Consider the following 24,902-nt stretch of genomic DNA (forward strand, 5'->3'; position numbering starts at 1 on the left):
CTGAAACTACCTCAAGCCACAGGGTGATGTTTACTCTAATATGTCCTGTACTTCAGCGTGGCCTGAGAATAAGCAGCTGCTGCAAAAGTACAGAGGCCCCCCGTACTTTGGTGCCCGCTGAGCAGACCCCTCACCCGCCCTGCCATTTCTACAAACTGCTCTTTGTGAGGTGTCTCTGGGACCTTCAGGGCCCTGCCCTGGTCCCTGGACTTCTTCCTTCACAGATGCATCCACTGCACCAGCAGGACTGAAAACAGGCCCTAGAACCCTGCAGGCTCCAGGCTTCTGCTCCCTGCACTCACCCCGCCCCCCCCCCACCCCCACTGCTGTCTGCCTTGGGTCATTAGAAGTAAACTCCCGGGAGTCCTTTGTGTTCCCCTCGGTGATCTCATGCAGCCCAGGACTCCCACATCAGACTTGTCCTGGACCTTCCGGCTCTGTGCACCCCCTTTCTGACCCATCTCTCATCGCCACTCTACTCCTTGAACCTCCTCATGGGCCCCGTGGGTGGCTGTCTTCTCTCCCACGGCCCATGGACCACTGGGCCTGGAGGTGTCCACCTTCCTTCTCGCTACTGCTCCCCACTCTTCTCCCTCCCTCCTCTCTGAAACACCTGCGTTGACTTTCATGTGATCAGATCATCCCAACCCCGATGTCTACAGGCCCCTAGCCACTCCGTCATCCTGAAGGGTTTTTAGATCCTGGCTCTGTCCCTTTCTCCAAAATCACTCCTGCTTTAGTTCTTAGTGATTTCAACATCCATGTAGAGGACCTTTCCATTACCTCAGCCACTCAGTTCCTCTCTCTCCCAGTACTCTTGCCTCCACCTGGCCTCACCCACTCACTCTTAGCTGGGCACTCACTGACTGGTGTGCACTTCTGGGATTCTGTTGTAAGGAACCCGCCAGAATATGGGAAAGCATGAAGGTGTGAGAAACAGCAGAGATGGGATCTAGCCCTGACTGCCATGGCTCAGTTGGCTGAGCATTGTCCTGCAAAGAGAAGTCACTGGTTCGATTCCTGGTCAGGGCACATGCCTGGGTTGTGGGCTAGGTCGCCGGTTAGGGCACATGCTAGAGGCAACCAGTTGATGTTTCTCTCCTTCTCTCCCCCTTTCTCTAAAAATAAAATAAAATCTTTAAAAGGAAAAAGAAAAAAAGAGAAAGAAATGGGATTTAGCCCTGACTGGTGTGGCTCAGTGGGTTGGGTGTTGTCCCGCTAACTGAAAGGCCACTGGCTCATTCCTGGCCAGCCCATGGCTGGGTGGCAGGTTTGGTCCCGGGCCGGAGCACATATGAGACTAATGGATGTACCTCTCACACATCGATGTTTCTCTCCTCTCTCTCTCCCTCCCTTCCCCTCTCTCTAAAAATAAATAAATAAAATATTTTTAAAAATTCCACTTATGTATTCATGACATCCTGTCATAGGACAAAAGCAGGAAATGGAACAGTGCATGCGGCACGCTTCCGGGTAAGAGAGGGGAATGCGTGGGAAATGTTTGGGAGGGTGGGCTCTCAGATGGTAACAGTGGCATCAATGGGTGGGGTGTTTGGGGGGACTTGTACTTTCTCCGTTTTCTATAATGTTTATTTCTTTCTTTTTGTAATGAGCAACCCCTACTTATATTTTTAAAATGAGGCTATTTAACATAATGCAAGAATAACACAGAAAATGCTACGACACGTATGAACTCGTGAGGGCGGAAGGCATTTCACATGCAGCACGTGACAGCTCTGTGTGGTCCGCCCTGGAACCACCCCACGTGCTAACAGCACAATGGGGCTGGTCGGTCCGATTTGGGCTTTTCTTTTCTCTTTAATTTCTAATGCTTAGAACTATTGTCACCTTACTTGAACAATAGGGAAGTAAATGTAAAAGAAGACCATTTTCTACTCTCCATAGCCGCCCTGCTCATCACTCAGTCTCCCCTCATCTTTGTGCCCTCGCGCATCCCTCTCATCCGACCTCTCTCCCCGGCCCCCAGAACCTTCTCTCTCTTGCCCCATCCCTCATCACCTATTGCCCCAACAGGGCCCTCTTTGCCTCCTTCATCTCTGAGTGGTCCCTGTGGCCTCCTCCCGTTGGGGCCGGCTTGCCTGCCTCCCACCCCAGCAGGGCCCCTCATACCCAAGCAAGTGACACCGTCTGCGTCCAACACCTGGTCCTCGGCGCAGGCACACTGGCGGCTCCCAGGGGTGGCCAGGCACAGGCTGCTGCAGCCACCGTTGTTCACCCGGCATTTGTTGGTGCCCACTGAGACGGAGGGCCGCAGAGGGGTCAGGGGAGGAGGGGGACGGTGGGGAGGAGGGGGAGTGAGGAGATAGGGGAGACGCATTACAGTGAGGAGACAGATAGGGAAGAAACATCGAGAGGGCCATGAGCGTGTTGAAGAAAAGCAGACATAGGCATGGGGCAGGGTGGGAGATAAGGAAGGAAGGGCAGAAGGTGCAGATGAGGTCAAACAAGCTGCTGGTAGACCTCATAGGACACTAGGCCTGATAAGGAATGTGGGTCTCACTCTAAGGGCAAGGGTTGGGGGTCTCTCTTTTTGAGAGTCTCTAAAGTCAGAGCCTGGGATCCCAGGGAGAGTGTCTTCACCCTCCCGAGAGCCTCACCCCCCATCTAGGTCCCACCCTGTCACCAGCCCCAGCCCCAGGGGGTACCTTGCTGCTGCTGGGCATCATACATTCGGATCTCAAAGATGGGGGGCCGCTCACTACGCAGGAGGGTCACGGTGGGGGGTGCACCTCCTGTGCCCCGTTCCAAGCGGTAGACACTGCCACTCCGGTACTCGGTCCAGAAGAGGTAGTTGCCGTGGTGACACAGGCCAAAGGCATGATTCAGCTCAGGGCCCTCATACACGATCTAGCAATGGAGGGGAGGTTACTAAGCGGCTGGAGACAAACAGGGGAACTCAGGAAGGTCCAGAGAGATCACTGATTTGTATCCTCTTTATCTAGATCCTGGTGTGGGTCTTGTTTTCCTCCCTTAGCCTGGGGGCCACTAAGGATGACAGCTGTGCATGGAGTGAGGTGCCAGATCCTAAACCCAGCAGGAGGCTAACGGCGAGCTTGTCCACGCGGTCTTCTCTTGGGCCCATTCATATCCTTCAAATCCCTCCAACATGCGTGCGTACGCACACACACACACCCAATACTGAGTAGAGAGCCAGAACTCATCTACTCATTTCTTCATCCAACAGACACTTGCCGGGATTTATTAAGGGCCCACCTGTGGTAGGCACGAAGAAATGAAAAAGACATGGCAATCCAGGGTGGAAGAGGGGACGGAAGACAACATGCTAGAGGAGGTGGCCCCTGAGCAGCATGCCATGCGAGGAGGAGCCGGGGCGGAGGCAGAAAGAACTGCATGAGAGAGCACAGAGAATGTGCTGGGAATGACAAGCTGCGGTTAAGCTTGCAGACAGCACTTAGTCACAGAGACACCCTAACAGAGGCAATCCTCTAACAACACAACGCACAAGACGCACAAGCACACAGATATGCACATCCATGGGACAGAGGTACACACAGAAAGCCCACAGGCCGAGCCACACACAGATGCCCACACAATCACACACGCAGAGCCTCATCCACACACAAAAGTGATCCAGTGATGCACTTACGAACACCCACACACAGGTGCACGCCTGCCCACCTTCCGGTCTGTGCCATTGAGCAGTATGGTCTCAATGCGGTCATAGAAGGCATCCACCCAGTAGAGGCGCCCGGCTGGGATGTCCAGGCTCAGTCCATTGGGCCACAGCACAGTCTTGGAGGTGACAAAGATGTCTCGGTGTGAGCCGTCCATCCAGGCCCTCTCCAGCCGCCCTCGCCGACTGTCCTTAGGGTCCTCCTCCCAGTCTGTCCAGTACATCCACCTGTGGGCAGCGGCGGGTCAACACCACATTAGTTGCCACCAACAGCCTCCCTGTGACCCCAATCCACATGTGCTGTCCCAGAGCCCACCACAGGGGCCTTCCTGCCCTGCTCAACCCTGGCCCACACATTTCATTCATTCATTCTTCCACTCGACGAATGTTTGATGAGTGCCTCCTGCGAGCTGGGCGCAGTCTGGCACTTGGGGACCAGATCAGACCAAGGTAGCCGAGGCTTCTTCTCTTCTGAAGCTCATGTCCCACCCAAGTCAGCCAACAAGGTCTCGCACACTGAAGAATGATGGAAGCCGGGAGGAACCAGGAAGAACACAAGCCTGGTAGCATGGAGAAGGACCAGGCAGCAGATGAGGAAGGCCGCTCTAGGAGGCAGCATTTGAGCTGAGGTGTGAATGCTGAGAAGGAGCTAGATCTGCCATTGCTCCTCGGGCAGTGAAAACAGAACTTCCAAGGGCAGGAAGTGAGGTGCAGATGAGGTCAAAAGAGCTGCAGGCAGACCCTGTGGGGCCCCAGGCCTGATAAGGAATGTGGATCTCACTCTAAGGGCAAGGGAGCCAGGGGAGGGCTCTGAGCTGGCAGTGACAGCATCAGATTTCTCCATCTGCGTTCAAGGTATCACTCCCAAGTTGCCCTGAAGTCAGGGACACATCCTCTTTCAGCTTCCTGTTCCTGCCTAAGCCTCCCACCTGGCCGTCCTCCCCTGTTCACTCACTGGCCACTTCTGAGACCCACGGGGTGCCCAGCCCACCCAACCCAAGGCCTTGGGAGAACTCACCCATTGAGTGGATCCACCACAATGGCCCTGGGGTGTGTCATTTTGCCCTCAATCAAGGTCTTGCGGGTCTGAGCAGCCTTCTCCAGCCTGGCCACACTGATGGTCTTCTTGGGCCCATCATCCGTCCAGTACAAATTGTCCCCCATCCAGTCCACAGCCACACCCTCCACATTGTGGATGCCTGCAGGGAGTGAAGGGAGCAATGATGGAGAGCCTCGGAGGAAGCTCCCAACTGCCTGCCCCTGCCCCTCGGGATGCATGCGCCTTTGAGCAACTCGACGGAGGGAGGGCCAGGAGCCTTTTGTGTGCTGGACAGTGGGGAGGACAAGGATGGGAGGTTGGAGGAAGGAGCTGGAAGATCCTTTGTGATGCCAAACCGTGTTGAGGCACAGAGCCTCTCAAAACTGCACGTGGGCAGCCAGCACACTGTGGGGCGGATGTGGGCTCTCAGGTGAGGGTGTGGCTGGGCCTGAGTCAGAGCGGACAGCTGAAGCCACGCGCTCTAGGCGCAAGTGTGACGCCACATCCCAAGGCCTGAAAGTCCTGAGCTAACAAAATGAATAAATCAGGAAGTGATTTTTTACTTAGCTAAAGGCTTCATCTCCAGCGTCCTTTAAATAGCAGTTCCCCTGGCATAGGGAACCCTCATGTTTTTCCTGATGAGGAGTTACTTTTTATTTCTCCAAAGTCTTATGATTGCTGACTGCTGACGTTCTCTGACCTGGGGCAGGGGTGGGGGAAGCAGGGCAAAGGGTGGTAGCTGGTGTCAGCCAGACTGATCAGGCAGGGAGCCCTACCCTGGGGGCCTGAGTGTAGGTGTGGAAATTCCTAACACCAGCAGGGAAGGGACAGAGCTCAGCTCAGAGCCTCCATGCAGATGGATATTCAGAAGACACTGCACTGCCCTGGCTGGTGTGGCTCAGGGGACTGAGTGCCAGCCTGAGAACTGAAAGGTTGCTGTTTCGATTCCCAGTCAAGGCGCATGCCTGGGTTTTGGGCCAGGTCCCCAGCTGGGGGCGTGCGAGAGGCGACTGATTCATATTTCTCTCGCATATCATTGATGTTTCTCTCCCTTTCTCTTTCCCTCCCTTCCTGTCTCTCTAAAAATAAATAAATAAAAGCTTCTTAAAAACCCCGCGATTTTCTCAGAACGTGTAAGAATACAGCTTTTGGTGGTACAGACCCTGCGTGTGCACACGGGTGCTGGCGAGCCTCGGGCCTCTCCCAGGCTGTGTGCTAAACACAGCTCCAGGGCTAGCAGCCAATGGCGAGAGACCCTGAGTTTTCCCAAGGGCTGGCAAGGACAGCCCATGCTGCCTAATCTATCCATCTTCCTGCCTCTTGTTGGCTCAGCCAAGAAGGGGTCGCACAGGGGTCAATCTGTCATCCTCTCATCTCCATGCCAACCAGCCCAGCCAGCCAGTCAGCAGGACTGTCCATGCTGAGAGGGCACCAGGAAAGAAAGGCCAAAGCCCCAGATCGCTTCCCATCCCAGGTGGGTGACGTCCCTTGGGAGTCTTACGCTCATGCCTCCCCATTCCGGAGCCCTCACCATCCTTCAAGATGGTCTCCCGCTCAGTGCCATCAATCTTCTGGCGGCCAATGAGGTAGCTGGTGGTGTCGGCAAAGTAGATGAAGCCGGTCTCAGCGTGGAAGTCCAGCGCCCGGGGGTTCATGAGGTTCTCGATGGGGATCATGTGCTCATCTGGGACCTTGGCCCCCATATCCATCCCCCGGATGATGCCTGGCCGGCCCTTGCCGTACACAAGGAACAGCTCGTGTTCTGGCTCTAGGGAAGGCATGGAGAGAGGCACAGAGTCAGACACACACATGCATGCACACACAGGGCCACCACCCAGCCTCAGGGGCAGTGGCCAGGGGCTGCGATGCCCCAGCTATCCTGGGACAGGGGCTGTGGGGGCAGCAGAGGCTCTGGGTCATGTGGACAGACACATACACACATAGGGTCTAGGGGATAATGCTGGGGGTGGGGTTTACCTGTCCTCTAGCAGTAGGAAATGGGGCAAGTGTGGCAAGTAGCATGTTTCCAGTTAAGTGAACTGCTCGGAGTGAAATTAGTGGCCCAAAAGGAGCACCTTCAAAACATGTTGGAATCTGATCACTTTTGACTACTTCCTCTGCTACCGCCCTAATCTAAGCCACATCACTTATTGCCTGCCCCACAGAAATGGCCCCTTGCCACATCCCTGCTGCCCATCTGCCATCCCCCCAGCAGCCGGCATGTTTTTACAAACAGGAATCAATAATGTCGCTTCTCTGCTTGAAAGTCGCCAAGCTTGCACTGGCCTCAGAGCCTTGGTACCGTCGTTTCCTTTTGCCAGAAATGCTTTTCCTTCAGGTAGCTCCTCCTCCACACTTCACAGATTGCTAGGCGCAAATTTCATCTCTGCAGAGAAGCCTTCCCTGACTGCTCTGTCTCAGCTGGAGCCCTCGTGTCCTCGCTAACTCTATTCTCCATTTATTTTCTTCCTAACACCTACCAACACCTGGAGTTTTATATTTACTTATTTGTCTGTCTCCCTTGCCAGACCGTATGCTCCTGGAGGACAGAGATGACATCTACCTGTTCACTGCTGAATTCTTACTTTAGGACAGTGCCAGACACATAGTACATGCTCAGTACTTACCTGTGGAAGGAAGGAAGGAAGGAAGGAAGGAAAGAAGGAAGGAAGGAAGGAAGGAAGGAAGGAAGGAAGGAAGGAAGGAAGGAAGGAAGGAAGGAAGGAAAGGACCAGTTTACAGTTTTCAATGGAGCTGGAGAAAGATAGCGGGAAAAGCCTTGTTTTCAGATGTGGGTTCAAGTTCGGTCACTGCCCCTTACTAGTGGCAGAACTTTGGGTAAGTTCCTTCACCTGTCTGCATCTCAGCCAGAAGTGCAGGGCTATGGGAGGCAGACTAGGACGCCCTCCCACCCCACCCCACCCCGCAGGCACGCTCGGCCTGCCCCATCACTCACTCTTGCAGGATTTCCCATCACTTCCCAGGCTGAAGCCGGAGCGGCAGCGGCAGGTCCGCGCCTTGTGGCTGTTGGCCAGCAAGCAGATGTCGGAGCAGCCACCCGGTTTCCCATACTGGTCATTCTCACAGGCGTGGCTCCTCACTAGGGGCCAAGTGGAGAGCTGGTCAGGATCCCTCGGAGCCCCTGTGCCTCAGCCTTGAGAAGGCTCCCTGAAGTCTGCCCACACTCCCTCCCGTTGCGGTCTCTGCGCCTATCGTCCCATTTGACGATTTAGAAGCCACAGGACTGGAACTCCCCTGCCCCACCACAACCTAGCCGCTCAGGTGGGGACTGCTGTGGTCAGGGAGAGTCATGCAGTCGCCCATGGCCAGGTGCTTCTCCTCTAGACCAGCCAGAGGACTGGGAGGGGCTGGCAGAGAAGCTGAGGGGCCAGGGGCCATAGAGTCTGGGGTGGATGGTTGGGAGAAGCAGTCTTGATGTGAGAGAACCTGGGGTTCCCGCAGGAGGGCCCCTGGAAGGGCTGTGGAACCCTGCTCACCTTGGGGCTGACGCCGCTGGTGGTAGATGTGGAGGGCGCCGCCCTTGTCCACTCGGGTGACGACCTGGTAGTCGGTGCTATTGAAGCGGTTCACGCGGATCACACTTGTCTTCTGCTGGGCGTTGGCATTGTCCGAGTTGGTGGCGTAGAGGTAGTTCTCAAATACGGTCAGGCCGTAGAGATGCTCAATCTGAGACGGCCGGAGGAATGGTCAACATGAGAGAAAAAAATCCTCCCTCCACCATGGAAGAGCCCCCGAGCTTCCCAGCCGAACTCCATTGGCTGCATTCCCAAATTCACTCCATAGCTGTCTAACTCCATGCTTTTCTCCTCCTCTGGCCGGACCATCCTGTGTTTGCGATCTTTGCTTGTCAAAGTCCCACTCATCCTTCGCACAGCATCTCTTTGAAGAGCTTCTGGAGTCTTGTAACCAGACATGGTCTCTCCTTCCACACTCCACCTGTCTAGCTGTTGTGCCTTGTCTGGTGATTTGTGGACTAACTCCGCCTACTCTGCTCCAGCCCCTTGAGGGCAGGAACCACATCCCCCACAGAATCAGACACACAGTAGGTGACCACATGATTCTGGGCTAAACTGGACTCGGGACCTAAACTCTGTTCACAGAGAACACACTTAGCCCGACTCCAGCCCCCGGCTTTGGGAGTGTGGAGAGGACAGGCTGGCCCTAAGCAAGCCTGCGAGAGCCCCTGCTGCCCACATTACTCATCTAAGGCAACTGACTGCCCCAGTTTGCCCGAGTCTAATGGGCTTGCTGGTTCGTTGGTCTTTCTGGGCTAACACCAGCACAGTCCCAGGCAAACCAGAATGGCTGGTCGCCCGTTTTGTCCCAGAACGGAGTGCCATCTCTGAGCTTGCGAGGCTTCTAGACTTCAGTGCTATTTCCTAGCTGTGTCACCTCAGATAGATCACTTAACCTCCTGAACCTCACTATTTCCTCTGCCAAAAGGGAACTGAGTCACCGGTCTGCTCATCACCAAGGGGTCGTTATAAGGATCAAATGAGAAAAAGGAAGTAAAAAGTGTGTCTAAAATGACTGTTACCATCAGAGTGGAAGCCATATCCTGTCCTTTCCCCTAAGTGCTCATGACCACCCCTACCCCCGACCCCCAGAGGGCTCAGGGCCACCAAGGCACCACACCGCCCTCCTCAGGGACTCCCCTGTGAAGACGCCCCCTCACCAGGATGCCCTGGATGATGGTCTGCCGGCCCTTGCCCTCATAGTCCACCACTTCAATGTAGTCCAGGTAGGCGTCAGCCCAGTAGACGAGGCGGCTGACCAGGTCCAGCGTGATGCCGTGAGGAAACACGATCTTGCTATCGACCAGCTTGGTGCGGTTCTGCCCATCCATGTCGCAGCGCTCCACCTTTGGGATCTGCCCGTAGTCAGTGAAAAACACTTTCCTACGGGCAGACGGCACGTTAAAAGGGTTCTGGACGTTGGGCACCCACAATTCCACTGCAGTCTCTGCCTACCCCCTTCCAGGACAGAGCCCCTGCCTGCCCCTCTCACCCCATGGCAGGGTCCAGGGCAATGCCCTTGGGGTTGTAGAGCTCCAGGTCTAGCAAAGTGACACAGGTGTCTCCATTTCGGTTGCAGACGAAGATCCTATCATCGATGTCATCCACAAAGTAGAAGTTGCCCGTCAGCCAGTCAATGGCCATCTGCTCGACGTCTGGAGAGTGCGAATGAAAGAGCTTCAGGGGGCAGTCCTCCCATACACATGCCCATCCTTTGCGGGTGCGGAACCCACTGCTGGACGCCCACTTCCTCTGGGGCGCCCTCCTTCACCGCCCAGGCTCCGGCCGTCTCTCTTCCCTGAGCTCTTATGGGAGTCACCAGCAGTGGCACATTTTGCCTCGTGATCTTTGCCATCTTTGCACCTATCTGGTCTCTCCAAGGAGAAGCCTCTGAGTATCTTCCCGCACAGCCCCACTCCCCATGCCCGGTCAGGGTAGGCACTCGGGGGGTCCTGGGTAAGTGTTGGCTGGTGGGTTGATTGACAAGCTTTCCTAACTCCAGCCCCTCCTTGAAGCCTATCTTGGAGTCCCCCAAAACAGTGAGGACAGGTTCACTAGCTCATTTTAGTTGTTTGTAAAAAATCTGCTTTTACTTGAGATAAGAGCAGTCAGGCTAATTAAAGCCTCACACATCTTTATTTTTGGCTGGACTTTCATATATGCTAAGTGGAGTTAGCCCATGCTAGCCGGAGGACTGACTGGAAGCTGTTACGTGTTGTGTGACTTTTAAAAATGGAAAAGCAAGGCAATTATCAATAAATCCAAGCTGAGAAAAAAGAATGCCAAAATATGGGGTCCATATGGATGGAAAAAGCAAGGCCCATGGTAGCCAAAGGTTGGAACCAGTGACACGGGCCAACTTCCCCTCTTCGTCCCCATTCCCATTTCTCCCATGTTCCTATCACTGTTTCCATAGGGAGGGCCAGAGGGGAGAGAGCACATAAGAGGGGCCATCAAAGGGCTCTGAAGGCAAAGGAGGGGCACGGTTGAACAAGAGGGGGACCTTCAGAAGGGTGGGCGTGTGGGAGGAGGATGGAGATCAGGTGCCACACTCAGTCTACACCAGGGTCTGGAGAAGATGCAAGAGGCCAAAAAGAACCGAAGAGAGAAGGGGTGGGCTGAGGGCAGCTGGGAGTCTAGAAGGCAGGAAGTCTTCTCGAGGGGACCCTGCAGGCCTCCTCTGGGCCCCTCCTCCCCAGAACCCACCAGCTCTGGTCCACCACTGTCTCCTCCAACTACCACCTTCGGCAGTGCTGTCTCTTCCAAACTGGGAAATTTCCAAAACAGGAACTCCCTGGGACCCCTGCCTTGCATTCCATCTCCATCAGTTTCCCCAAGAGGAAAAGAAATCTCTGGATGACCTGCCTGTGGCTGAAATGCACCCCCACTACTCACACTCTTCACAGTGGGGATTATTCTGTCCCCTCTCAGCTGTAGGTGTGATGACTGGGCATTAGGCTCAACCCCTCTGTAAACCTTCCCCTCCCCTCAGGGACTCAGGGTCTGTTTCCTAACAGTGGGTGGGGTGGGGGGCAACGGGAACAGGCACATGGCTCCCAAGGAACTTGGCGGGGCCGACACTGACTCACGGTCACAGGACTTAGGCTGAGCAGGGCAGATGGGTGGGGCGGGGGGTAGGCTGGGGAGGAAGAGCCAATTTAAGGCTCCCATCAAACTAGTTTCCTCTTCAGGTCCCCTCTGTTGAACCTCACTCCAAGGTGACTAGAGAAGGTCACACGCATGAGTTACCTCTGTAAGTGCTGATGCACCCCAGCCCAGCCACTTTCTCCTCTGCGGCCGGAGCCAACATGGGAGGACAGAGGGATAGCAGCCTGGGGACGTGGGTCCCGGGCCAAGTGGGAAGAGGACCCAGTGCAGGGGTAAGGTAATCAAAATGCCCCACACACTGTTACCACAGAGAAAATAGATTAAAATGAATGCTGTTGGGCCACCTCCAGAGAAAGCCAACGTCCCAAAGGGGAGGGACCTGCCCACAGCCCCAGGCAGCTAACAGGGTAGTTGAAAGGCAAATAGGGCTGTGTGCCCTTTACTTGGTGGGCACTGTGGGGGTCTGGGGGCTGCTGGCACACAAACTTCATCATTTGAAGCTGTTTTCCCAGTACCAGCTGGTGCAGTGCTGTCTTCCTCTCCAACTTCCTGAGGCTTGCCTGAGTCACTGCCCAGCTCCAGGGCTGGCAACACCCTGACCTGCCCCCACCCGCCCTTCACTCAGCCTAGAGGGGAGGAGGAAGAAACCTGATGAGGTCTAATGCCCCTCACCCCCATCCAGGTGCAGGTCCACAATCATTCCCTCCCACCTCCAGCCTCAGGAGGTGACCGACCTTGACCTTCGGGCCTCCCTCCAGGCCTGTGCTTCCTCCCAGTTCCAGGAAGAAAAGTAAAGGGACCATCCTGCTCTCAGATATTTATCCTTGGCTGGTCTCTCCTTCCACCTCCCAAAGGCCAGGCAGGGCCCCACTCAGCAGGCCGGTAAGGAGTTGGCAAGAACTAGAGTCCCCAGTGCGGCCTGGCCTCCCCTTTGGTATTTTTGCAGCTGGAGACTATTAGTTGCAAGCAGAAATCCTTTGTTATCCAACCCCCTCCACCACATTATTTTCCTCTCCCCTAAAGTCCAGATCCCTCTGCCCACCCCACCACACATATGCATACGTTCGCATGCACACGCTTGGCCTCGCGCACCATTCCAAGGCCAGCATAGAGATGGGCTCGGATTGGGAGAGGGCGCCTTCTTTCCCAGGCTCCTCCACAGGCAGTGTCTGGGCCACTTCCCTCTGCCCATGGCATGGGGGTGGGGGGCAAGCAGAGGCCTAGAGTTGGGCCCACGAGCCCAGAGGGTAGCTGCTTCTTCATGGTCCAGCCTTCTCCGGGCTGACTCATCCCAGCGCACCCTCCAGAGGGGCTCTGGCCAAATCCTGAGGACAGGAGTCTCAGGTAAACCCAGGTGGAGAGAGGTTGTATTGTGGGAGGAGTCTGGGGGTGGTCTGGAGTCCTAGGAGTTAGGGACTCTGGCACAGAGAGGCTGCTCCTATGGGGAGCTGGGAGGGAGATGAGACAGCAGAGGATGGACCGCAGCCTGCCTGTGATGTCGCAAAGGACTTTCAGTTCCAGGCCCCAAAATAGACCCAGAGTATGTGTTTGTAAGGACTGAGGCCTCCTTGCGCCCCAACCCGATGTTCAGCACTCTGTGCTTCCCACAACTTCAGTTTTTTGCAACTTCTCCATCATTCACAATGTTCAAGAGGCATTTTCCTAAATAGTGACTGCTTTTCCAAAAACAACAGGCTCCCCATTCCCAAGAAGACCCCAGCTTCGGCTGCAGGATTCCAGTCACTCTCCCTAAAATAAATATGGGGAAGGAAGGGAGCCCCTGTGCCCTGAGGAAATGTCCCGAACACATCCACACACCCAAATATTGTAGGATAGGGTGCGAGGACCCTGGGTGAGGAAGAAGAACCTCAGTAACCATGACCATAACCGCAGGGAGCACCCTGCATCTGGCCCTTATTTCAGGAACCTCCCCGCCTCGCACTTCACTCTGCTCTTCCCTGGGGCCAGCCTGGGTTTGAATCATCGTTGTACCACCTTCTCCGGGACTATGGGCAAGTTACTTAATGTCTCTGAGTCTCAGTTTGCTCATCTGTAAAATGGGATGGTGCATTAGCAGCAGCACACAGCACAGGGCCTGGCAGACAATAAACAAGCCAGAAACGGGAGCTGCGGGAGCTGCAGTTTGTACCGTGGTCCTTCACCTCCACCCTATCTGTCCCTACCTTCTCTACGAAGTTACCATCTCTGCCTCCAGCCAGAGCCCTGTGGCCTCCTGACTAAAGGCGGACCCTCCAGGCGGGCAGTTCACAGGCTCCCACAGCCCCAGCAATTCCTTTTATCACGGCCTGCTCACCTGACTACAAATGCGGAGAGACCAGCACACTGTCTTTCATCTGAGTCCCCGGCTCCTGACACACATGCACTGATTCACTCAACAAATATTTGTTGAGTGTTGAGTCCTCCTCACTCGGTTGTCCTAGAGTCAGGACATCAATTTTTCCCTTCCTTTTACTGCCAGACTCCTCCTTCTCTGGCCTCTAGATGCCCAAGACGGTGGGAGAAGACATCTGTCTGGTAATCGTCCTGCTTGGGAGGGCGGGGAGAGGGCTGGGGAGATGATCGGGAGTCTGGGCCCTGGCAGGGACGCTGCTCAGTGGCATGGCCTCGTGCTCCTGTTCCCTGCCAGGGCCTGACTTCACCTCCTCTTGTTCCACCAACAAGTTTGGGGCTCAGCCACATAGTGCCACCTCTGTCCCCTGGGCCCCCCTTCCTGCTTGTAATTCCACCTGGGGGGTACACCCTGCTTTCTTCCCCTGCCTGGCCCAGGTCCACAGAGTATTCAGTCCTGGTCCCAGGGATGAGATGCCTGGATTCTGCAGCTCTGACTCAGAATCAGAACCAGGGTCTTCCCTGCTGTGGAGAAATCCTTGCTGGGCTCTAAAACACATCTCTCTTGCCTAAGTTACTTCCTTTGGCTTGAAAACAGTGGGGTGGGGGGAGTGGCTGGGAGAAGGCTGGGTGGAGAGGCAACTTCAAGGAGACAGCAAGGGAGAAGAGGACAGGGCTGGAGCTGTGCCAGAGACACAGGGCTGTCCCTGGCCTGCGAGAGGAGAGGAGGACTATTAAAGGATTAGAAAATTCAGAACCAGAATGAGAAGCCAAAGCACCAGGGTGCGGAGGGCCTGAGGCCAAAGAGAGGGGTAGCTAGAGCCCCTCAATATTCTGACACCCTGTGGGTAGGAAAGGCCGGAAGGGGGTGGCTAGTTTCAATACATCAAGTCTGCAAGTGTTCCATAGGCACGGGATGGGAGGCTGAGAGGGCTGGGGGTACCCAGTTCAGTAGGAAGACACCTCCCCTTCCTGCCAGGGCAGCCAGTTTATCACAGATTCAGAGGAGCTACTCTTTGCCCCCCTCTGCCCTCCCCATAGACAAATCCCTACCCCATTTCCTGTTGTGATTTTAACTGTGAGCACACACAAACACACACACACAAGAGGGAGGGAAAGGAAAAGTGAAGCTGGCCAGCTGGAATTGGGGACCCATTTCGCAACCTTGCTGCCTGCAGCCTAGGGGGCCTTTTCTGTGCCTCCCCGCCTTCCTCTTTCTTCCCCATGCAACACCATGGGGGGAGGAAACCCCAGGACCCCCGAGGGCCCCTCCAGAGCATCCTCTCATACACAGTCAAAAACGAAGTGACTTAAGCAAACCTTGTTTCCTTCAAGGCCTCTATTTACAACCTTAGAACCTCCCCGCCCCACGCCTCCTCAGGACCGCACTCCTGCAGTCTGGCCTAATTTTTTCTACAGTGGAAATATCCTCAAAGCTGAAGGGAGGACAGGTCAGAGGAGCGCAGCTTAGGCAATGCAGGGCTGGGGGTAGAATGGGAGACTTGACCTCCAGCCCAGCCCAGCCCAGAGGCAGCCCTGCAGGGGGCTGGATAGGGCCTAAGGTTCCACAGGTGGGCGGTAGGGTGGGTAGGCCAGGCCTGGTTCTGGTGCTCCCAGGCTTGTTGACCCCTCTGTGCCTCAGGTTCCAGAACTTCAGTACTTTGTGTATCATTTTCAAAATGCTCACCATGGTTATGTACAGTTGCACTACTGCTTACCTACTATTTCTTTAAATCAACTCACTTATTTTGCCTCATCCTAAACAATCTACAAAATCATAGATTTCAGCCCTGATTGGTGTGGCTCATTTGGCTGGGCGTCATCCCACAAACCGAAAGGTCACCAGTTCGATTCCCAGTCAGGGCACAAGGTTGGGTTGTGGGTTCAGTCCCTGGTTGGAGTGCATGAGAGAGGTAGCTGATTGATGTATCTCTCACACATCAATGTTTCTCTCTCTCTCTTTCTACCTCCCTACCTCTCTCTCTAAAAATAAAAATAAAACCTTTAAAAATAATCATAAATTTGATATGCTAGTTATAGGAGTTTCTTAATGAGTATTAAATAAAAACATTACTACACTCCCTGGCTGGTGTGCCTCAGTGGATTGAGTGTCAGCTTGCGAGCTAAAGGGTGGCCAGTTCAATTCCCAGTCAGGGCACATGCCTGGGTTGCAGACCAGGTCCCCAGTAGGGGGCATGTGAGACGCAACCATTTGATATTTCTCTTCCTCTCTTTCTCCCTCCCTTCCCCTCTCTCTAAAAATTAAATAAATAAAATCTTTAAAAAAATTACTATAATAATTTTTTTTAAAAGGCCCATCTACACGCAAACTGAAATCAAGGCATCCCTGTTTTGGGAAAGGCAATATTAAAACCCGAGGGGCGGGCCTTGGGCCTCTCTAAGAGTCTGAGTTCTGAGGCACTCACCGTCACGTTCTCAGTCATGGAATCAGATTCCTCAGGGACCTCCCATCCTGCTGGGAAACTAGCAGAGGGGAAGATGGGCCCTGGGGAGACAACCCAGGGGGGTGGGGGAGGGACCACCCCACTCCAGGGCACTGAAGGCACTGGGACTGGGAGAGGAGGGCCAGCAGCCTGGGCTTGGGTAAGGGAAGAAAGTGTACACACACACCTTTCAGACTGCTGGGGGTGTTGGTCAGTGGATGCCCCCCACACCTGAGTACAAAGGGAAAGATCTGGGGGTCCAGACAGGAAAAAGCAAGAACTTTGGTCCTGAGCCTATTCCACAAGCCTCTTCTAGAAGCTGCACCAGCCACTGGCCAGCCCAGGGCCTTGAAGGGGCCTCTATAGGGCTCTCAGGACTCTGAGCAGGTCTGGCTCACACACACTCGGGACCCATGTGAAACAGGCTCATTTCCTGGCCTCCTTCCTTCTTTCTATTCTATTTCTGTATCCAGAGTTTTCTTTGGGGCAGGCTCTCCCTTCTCATACCAGCAGATGGGCTTCTCTTGGCCTCTGGGCTCCAGCACCTCTCAATTGTCAGACTCCTCCCTCCTGCGTGGGGCTAAGCCCCAGGGTCTGATGGAGGTCACAGTCATAGCCAAGAAAGGGATGATTGCAGGGATGGCTCCCCCAGAGGGCAGGGAGAAAGCAGGAGAAAGCAGCAACCTTTCTTCTTCATCCCCCATTGGGAAGCTAATTACAGGCCAGCAGCCCACTGCACAGGTGAATGCCTGGGACTAGTCACCCTGCACACCAGGGCAGGCCATTCAGCCTCCCCTGCCTGGGAAGGGGGGATAAACTGGGGATGTGGGGAGGGCGCTAGGGGAGAGACGCTTCCTACATCCTCAGCTCAGGGCCCATAATTAGTTTGTGGGATAAGAGCAAAACAACCATCCTCAGGGTGACAGGCAGACATTTAGGCGGCATGGGGTGTGGGGTCGGCGCAGGGAGGAAGGCACAGAGGCTGGGGCAAGAGGAACCCACTTCTTCACCCCACTAGCATTTCTCCCCAGAACCTTGATCTCTTCTGGCCTCGTGGACTCTGCCCCAGAGGGGCCCAATGAATCTAGCAGACTGGGAGGCAAGGCTATGTTTGCCAAGGGAGGGATACTCGCCTGAGGTTATTTCCTGCTTCTCCTGGGGAGGAAAGCAGGACAGGGGCCAGGCCAGAGCAAAAGCTAAGAAGGATCCCATCAGAGCACCAGGGTCTGGCCTCAGGGCCAGGAAAGGAACTGTCGGAGTTGTTTGCCCAGACAGGTCTGTTGGGTGGGGCCATCAACAAGGGGCAGGGAGAAGGCAGATGTCTCATGGGGTCTTGCCCCAATTCTACCCCATCTGCCATGGGGGTCCCTGAGCTGCCCACCCCCAAGAGCTCAGCCAACCATGTGGGGCAGCCCCCAGGCAGGCACTACAAGGAGGACATATGTCTGATCACAGGGGAGCCTGAGTTACCAACAGCCCAAGGACACCATGAGGATGCTCTGGAGCAGCTGGAGCTGAGGTGTGGAGCATGTGATGAGGCCACAGAGGGTAAGGGCTCTCAGAACCCCTGCTCCCCCCAGGAACCAAGCCCTGTGTCCTCCCTGGGTCTCTGTCTTCTGTGGGGATCATCACACTGGGACCCAATGAAGGAACTTAAAGATCTACACAGGCCCAAGGTTCACGACCCTAAATCTTCTGTGTGCCATCCTCCAGTCACCTCTGGCTTTCACTCCGAGTTATCTGATCCAATCAGACAATCTCAAACCCATTTTGCAGATTAGAAACCGAAGCAGAGACAGGGAATTCTGGTTTACTCAGGGTCACAGATCAAGTTACCCTCCCCGGGGGGTCTGACCAGCCACAGGCCCCATCTTTCCCTCAGCCCTGTGGTGCATTTCCTGGGAATGTGATGATGCCAGATGTTTTATTTGTTTTTATAACGGCATCCGAGCTGAGCAGGACTGCTCCAAACAGTGTATCTACGCCCTGGTCCCACCCCCCCGTGGCACCCCTCCCTTCTCTACTCCTAAGACAGCAAAGCACAGCCTAGGGAGGGAGGCCAAATGGGAACATCCAGGGTATCCTAAAACACTCAGGTGGCCCTGGCACTCACTGCTCCTCCTTTGGTCTCACGCATTGCCACAAAGTCCCCCAGAAAGAGGCCCAGGATCCCTACACCCATGCTGCAACAGGAGGCCTATTTTGGTGACATCCCCAAGGGAAACGATGGGACATGAAGACAAACCCAGCCAGGCCCTGGCTGCTTTGCCCTTGGCCACAACCCAGCAAGGCTCCTCAGGCTGTAAGCCCCTTTCCCTTGCACTGCCTCCCACCTTGCGAGAGCCCCTTGCTGGTCTAATCAACACCTCCTCTCTCTGAGGAGAGACAGTCCCTGGTTTCTGGAGACCGACCAGTCATTGCCCCTCTGAGAGCTTCCTCAGATCTGAGCCAGAAAGCACAGCCCCCCACCCCAAGAAGGCGTCAGCCTGTGCAGCCCCCTGCCCCGGCCTCCATCAAGGGCTTCGTGTTTAGCCTCCTGCTCCAGACAGGGGTCATCCTGTCTGACTCTCTGCCTCTGTCCTAGCCAGGCCCCACCTCCCCTGTCCACCACCTCCGCGCCCTTCAAGGTGGGCGCAGGAAACTCACGGTGCAGGCTAAGGGAGATGTTGATGGTATGTTCATCCACGAAGCCCTTCAGGCCAGGCATGCGGGCACACTTGAGCTGCGTCTGGGCAGCACTGTCCCCAACGTGCACCCAGCACACAGTCTCATTGGCGTAGCTGAAGTCCATGGCTGTGGTCTGCCGTGTGCTGGTGGGTGTGATGGTAGACACCTGGGCCCCATTCAGATATGTGGCCAGGATGTTCTGAGAGTTGGCAATCAGCAGCACAGGGGGACGGTCCACCGGCTCTGCAGATGGAGGAGAGGAAGGTCAATGCAGCAAGGGATCCTAGGACCTCACAAGCCATTCTCCGTCGGGGACCAGCACTGAGGGCCCCCAGCATGGAGGCCACACGTGACCCCACCCACCGTTCTTGGCCTTGCAGGAGCGGTTGTCCGGCTGCAGCAGGTAACCTTCCACGCAGCCGCACGTGAAGGAGCCGTCTGTGTTGGTGCAGAGCTGGCTGCAGGTGCCGTACACTGAGCACTCGTCGAAGTCTGCGGGGGAAAAGGGCGAGGATGTGGTCATGTCCAGGTGATGAGGGCCAGGGACAGTGTGCTCTCAGACACCACTACTGGGTGTGTCCCTCCCTGCAGCTACTGCGGGGGACAACTTGATAGAATCTATTAACAAGAAATGTGCAAAGTCACTCAGCAAGTCCAGACTTGGAATCCACCCTAGAGAAATATCCACCTATGTGCACATGACCCATTCATTCAGAAAATATTTGTTTAGTACCTAGGAGGTGCCAGTACTGTCCCAGGCACTGGGGATGCATTAGTGAATAAAATAAATTCAAACCGCTGCCCTTATAAAGCTTAAAATTCTGATAACAAATGAAATATTGCTTACTACAATAATAAATACATTATTATTTATAATAAATAATAAGTACAAGACAAAGATAAATTCTATTTTTTGAGGTGCTAGTGCACTGGAAAGTGACTGGTACCCCAGAAAAATATTAAGCAGAGGGGGGGAAAGAGAATGAGGGCAGCGGGGGTGTGATTTTTAGAGAGGCCAGGCGTGGCCTCACTGAGAAGTTGGCATTTGTGCAAAGATTCGAGGGAGGCAAATTTAAAACAGAAAAGTTTGCGTTGTTTGTAACAGAGGGAAATTGAGAGCATCCTACTCATCGACAGGGTGACAGCCACGTAAACTGTGGTAATAGCCATACATCACAGCAGTTCTTAAAAGAATGAGGTAGATCTATCTCTACATATCAACATGGAAAAACCTCGAGGACCTGCTGAGTGAGAAAACTGAAAATGGATACGGACAGGATAATTTTATGTCAAAAAGAGCATGTGCACATACGCCGAGTGTTCACTGAGGTTTTCCATGAATACACACACACAGATGCACAGAAAAGCCCTGGAAAGAGATCGCAAACAGATAACGGCTGACCTCCACGGAGATGAGAAAGAGGCCAGAAATGAACAGGATTTGTCAAAGTGGATTTTAGTTTTGGGTTTTTTAAAAAAAGATTATATTTATTTACTTTTAGAGAGAGGAGAAGGGAGGGAAAAAGAGAGGGAGAGAAACATCATTGATCAAGAGAAACATCGATTGGTGGCCTCTAACACGCCCCCAACTGGGGACCTGGCCTGCAACCCAGGCCTGTGCCCTGACTGGGAATCCAACCACCGACCTTTCAGTTCTCAGGCCGGCGCTCAATCCACTGAGTCACACCAGGCAGGGCAAAGTTTTATCTGTAGTGCTGTATTTTTTTCTTTTATTAAAAAACTCACATATGACCTATATAATTTTAAGATGAATTTTTAAAAGTCTGGTAAAATCAAGTGGGCTCACAGTACGCCTGGAGGCGATACAGAACACACAGCCAGGCCTCCTCTCTGGGACCTCCCATCTCACTTTCTCCTACCCCAGCCAGGCCCACTGGCCCTGCCTCCCTCAGCCCCCAACAGCATACAGGTGCATGTGCTCACTTACCTTTGCAGGTCTTGCCATCTGTCTGCAGCTGGAAGCTGCTGTTGCAGTAGCAGGTGGGCCCGTTGAGTGTAGGGACACAGTGGTGCTGGCATCCCAGCTGAGAACAGTTGCTTAGCAGCTCTGTGAGAGGGCGGGAGACACACACTCAGGCCCTCAGGCCTGGCAGCCACCCCCAGACTGTAACTTTCACCCCATTCCCGTCAACCCTTCAGAAACCACATTCAAGGCCTGCAGTGTTGGAAATGAAAGGGACTTAGGAAGGATGTACTATATTTTGCAAGTGGGGAAAATGAGACCAGAGAGGGTGCAAGACAGGCCCAAGGTCACATAACCCACTATGGCTTAGAACCATCTCCCAGCTCTGGCTCCCCTTGCCTCCCTCTTTCCCCATGGAGAGAGGTGTGGCGGTTTGTTCAGCTCAAGGGAAATGTGGACAGTGAGTCTCACCCCCTTCACATGCCTGTTGTTTGCACTGCCCGGGGACTAAGATGTGGACTCCAGGGCTGAGGGTGAAGAGCAGACCTGGAATTGAGTCCTTCCCCACAGGATCCCAGCTCTGGCTTGGGAGCACCCCTCAAACCTATCCCATAAGCCCCAGAGGCCTCTGAGAGAAGGCAAAGTGAAGACCAGGTGGAGGACAGCAGGAGGAGCGAAACTGGTTCCCCCAGGATCCTTCTCTAATCTTTTTCCTGCCACTGACCCACTTCCACAGGGGAGACAGAAGGGAATGAAAAAGGAAGGGGGAGAGGTAGGAGCAGCTGCCCCCCCCAAACCAGCGACCCAATTAATGGCCTTGCGTGGGGCCAGGCGGCCTGCCACAAAGACCCCTTTGTCCAGCTGCTTCACGCCCCCACCTAGGAGCGAGGGCTGCCCCAGATGCTAAGACGTTCAGAAGCTCTAAGCCTGCCAGGCCAGAGCTAGGATGGGGGATCAGACCCCAGTTCTTCTGTTTCCACCCCACCTCCACCCGTGAGCTCAAATGTGCCGCCTGGCCAGCCTTCCACCACGAAGGTAGTAAGTATTGTTTGTTCTGGAAAATCTAGAACAGAGTTCCTCTTCTTGATATGAGGGCAGGGAGGACGAGGAGAATCAACTTCTGTAATATCAGAGAAGGAAGTTCAGTCCCTAGGTTTTTGAGGTTCTTTGTTGCTTTGGAAGTGGAAAAGGTATTCAAGATACTCCAAAGGAAGTAAACTTGAATGTGCACCATCTAATAAGATGGGATGTGCGTGGTAATTGAAATCAACTCCTGGGCCCACACTCCGCATCGCATCCCAGGAGCTTCAGACAAAAACATGCAAAATCAACCAAAGGAGAGGATAAAAATCTCCCACAAACGCCCCTGCTGCACACTCCGTGCTCTCAGGGAGCAGCATGCAGATGTGTCTCCTCCCACGGGCCCTCGAAGCAGGTGGGCATAACTCCAGACCCCCAGCTTTCATCACAGCACCTGCTCTTCTCTGTCCACATTCATGTTTCAGGTAAGAAACCATCTGGAGAAAGAACCCCACGATTGACCCCCCAAAATATGAAAACACTGATCTAGTGTAAAGCTTTCGTTTTACAGGTGGGAAACTGGAGTCTGAGGCAGGGCAGTGACTTGTCCAAGCACACACAGAGAGAAGTGCCGGGGCCAGAGCCTGTACCTGCAGCTTGTTGAACAAGCTCCGAGCCCAGAGGGCCCATGGATTTGGGCCGCTATCTGGTGGCGATTCTCCATAAGGGCAGAGGACAAGGCCTTATCTCCACCGGAGGTTCAAGGACAGTCCTCAGATGGCAAGGCTCCAAACCCGTCAGGTGCCCCGCCTGCTGAGAACTCACTGCACCCACCTGGGATAGGAGAGCTAGAGGAGCCCTTACCTCGGCAGTGGGGCCCCTCGTCCGAACCATCCAAGCAGTCCTGGACCCCATTGCAGAGGCGGGACATGGGAACGCACAGCTCAGTGCCCAGGCAATTGTGTTCGTTCGGCTGACATCGCTGGGCCTTGCTCTGTGGGCCTGGGGGCAGATGGGAAGGTTAGCACAACTAAACGGGGTACAGCGGCCACCCAGCCAGCTGCTCACCGGGAGAGGAGGTGGGGAACTGAGACTTGTATTTCAGACATCTGCATTTTTTAGATCTCGGGAGGCCTCAGGGGTGGTTCGACTCTTCCACGTAAAGCTCTTCCTCACCACTCCCAACAGGAGTCACACCCCTGGGAGCCGTCAGGTGGAGGGCAGAGCTAGGCTTTCGGCCAAGAGCCCACTCTCCAAGGGGCCGTGCCCGCTGTGGGCCCAACACCGCCACATTCTATACTCAGGAGACAGCCGAGGTTAGAAGTGAAAGGTCTGGATGAGCTAAGGAAAACAGAGTCCAGGGCAGAGAAGCTCCAATGGTAAAGAAGATCTCCTTCCCACAGCTTCCTGGGCCACAGAGAATGGGCTGAGCATCAGACCAGGTCTTCTGGAACTCCGCTGTCCAATACGCAGCATCAGGCGTCGCAGCTGCCGAGCACTCAAACTATGACTAAGTCTAAGTCTAAAACACACACTGGCTTTTGGAGACTTATTAGCACACACACAAAAACGATGTGAAAGATTTCATTAACATTTTGTATGAATATTATACTGAAATGATAAAAATTTGGATACACTGAGTAAAATAAAATTAATTTCACCTGGTTATTTTTTCCTTCTTATTTTTTTAGAGAGCTTGTTTTTTCTTTTTCGTTCCTCACCCGAGGACATGCTCATTGATTTTGGAGAGAGGGGAAGGGAGGGAGAGAGAGGGAGAGAAACACTGACGTGAGAAACGTTAATCGGCTGCCTCTTGAACGCACCCTGACTGTGACTGAGCCCACAACCCAGACGTGTGCCCTGACTGGGACTCAAAGCTGTGACCTTTCGGTTTTAGGGGATGACACTCCAACCAATGGAGCCACACAGGCCAGCTCTATTTTTTCCTTTTTAAATGTGGCTACTAGAAAATGTTTAAATGTTTAAATGTCGGCAAGCCAACGTGGCTTGCATTATATTTCTATCGGATAGCACTATTCTAGACCCCACGCCCCAGAGCAGCTTGCCCGAGAGAAGGGTTTGGGAAGGGTCAAGAGTGATGGCGTGCTGGTGGTGTCTTTGGCACTTCCTTTGTTGGCCAAGAAGATGGGCTTGGGGTGGGGGTACAGCTCCCCAGGGAACCCTCAGGAGACCACGCAGGCCTGGAGGCTGGCTGAGCCCATGAGCTGAAAGACGGACGACTGCCACTGGCTCCCAAACCCGGACAGGGTGTGTGAGCGAGAGACTGTCTGCATGTGGCGACTACCTCGTGGGCCTGGGTAGGGGTCTGCACAGACAGGTGAGGGGAGTGAGTGGTGTTAGTGCGGGATTCCTGTGGGTCTCTATGTGCGCTGGTGCTCTGGCCTCAGCCGTGCATTTGCACACACTTTGGGGAGTGAATCTGGGTCTGTGTGTGTGTCTGGGGACACCGGTCTATGTACAGGTTGTGCTTCTGCATCCCCCATTTGAGTGTTGAATCTGTGTTGCTGTAAGAACATGTCTGTGCAGGCATCTGCTTCTGCATATGTCGGGGGCGGGGGGCAGAGCGGGGGGCGAGTCAGTGCCCAGGAGGGGCTGTGTGTGATGAGCCTGGGAGTGTGTAAGAGTGGGGATGCATATAATGTGGGGTTTGCATCAAAGGATGAATGGATAAAGAGAGCCAGATCCGGGCCCTCTGCAAGGCTTTCTTAACCCTTAACACCAAGCATCAGGTCAGAAATGTGGGGCGTAAAGGTGGCATCAGACAAGAAGACGCTCCAGACTGAACACCCCCCGATACAAACACTTGCAGAATGTCCTTGGCCCCCACTCCTCCAGGGCAGGGTATGGGGGTGAGACCGAGCGAGAGAACTGGTGGCTCCCTTTCCGGCCCTAAAATTACCCCTGATAATTATGGGTGAGAGTGTGGGGAAAGCACAGGGGATGGGGCTGGAACAGGATAAACCCAGGAGTGAAAACAGAGACAGACCTAAGAATACATGGGCACCTAGACCCTGGCCCAGATTAACTAAGCGGTGGAGAGGCTGAAGGTGGAGACCCTAGCACTCTGCCAGCTGCCCAGGACTCTGGGGTCCAGCCAGCAAGTCCTCCACACCCCACCCCCCTCGCACACACACTGGCA

General features: G+C 54.4%; 1 protein-coding gene and 1 long non-coding RNA gene across 3 annotated transcripts in view; one reads left to right on the forward strand and one right to left on the reverse strand.

Moving 5' to 3' along the window:
• The window catches only part of LRP1 (LDL receptor related protein 1), a 78,846-nt gene that overhangs the window by 44,090 nt on the left and 9,854 nt on the right, over positions 1-24,902 (reverse strand). For both annotated transcript variants that reach the window (XM_053921288.2, XM_024576265.4), the window contains exons 3-15: positions 22,607-22,744; positions 20,747-20,866; positions 19,162-19,290; positions 18,778-19,041; positions 9,723-9,885; positions 9,391-9,613; positions 8,192-8,381; positions 7,651-7,794; positions 6,226-6,462; positions 4,674-4,854; positions 3,661-3,883; positions 2,667-2,868; positions 2,131-2,256 (exon numbers count right to left, since the gene is read on the reverse strand). In XM_053921288.2, the coding sequence (XP_053777263.1) occupies positions 2,131-2,256; positions 2,667-2,868; positions 3,661-3,883; positions 4,674-4,854; positions 6,226-6,462; positions 7,651-7,794; positions 8,192-8,381; positions 9,391-9,613; positions 9,723-9,885; positions 18,778-19,041; positions 19,162-19,290; positions 20,747-20,866; positions 22,607-22,744 (2,340 nt within the window). The remainder of the gene's footprint in view (positions 1-2,130; positions 2,257-2,666; positions 2,869-3,660; positions 3,884-4,673; positions 4,855-6,225; positions 6,463-7,650; positions 7,795-8,191; positions 8,382-9,390; positions 9,614-9,722; positions 9,886-18,777; positions 19,042-19,161; positions 19,291-20,746; positions 20,867-22,606; positions 22,745-24,902) is intronic.
• Positions 17,314-19,312, forward strand: LOC123478274 (uncharacterized). The gene is made up of 3 exons (XR_006653439.2): positions 17,314-17,406; positions 17,587-17,679; positions 19,179-19,312. It is a non-coding gene; the product is annotated as an uncharacterized lncRNA (long non-coding RNA).

The sequence above is a fragment of the Desmodus rotundus genome, chromosome 3, assembly GCF_022682495.2.
Source record: "Desmodus rotundus isolate HL8 chromosome 3, HLdesRot8A.1, whole genome shotgun sequence".
Taxonomy (NCBI): domain Eukaryota; kingdom Metazoa; phylum Chordata; class Mammalia; order Chiroptera; family Phyllostomidae; genus Desmodus; species Desmodus rotundus.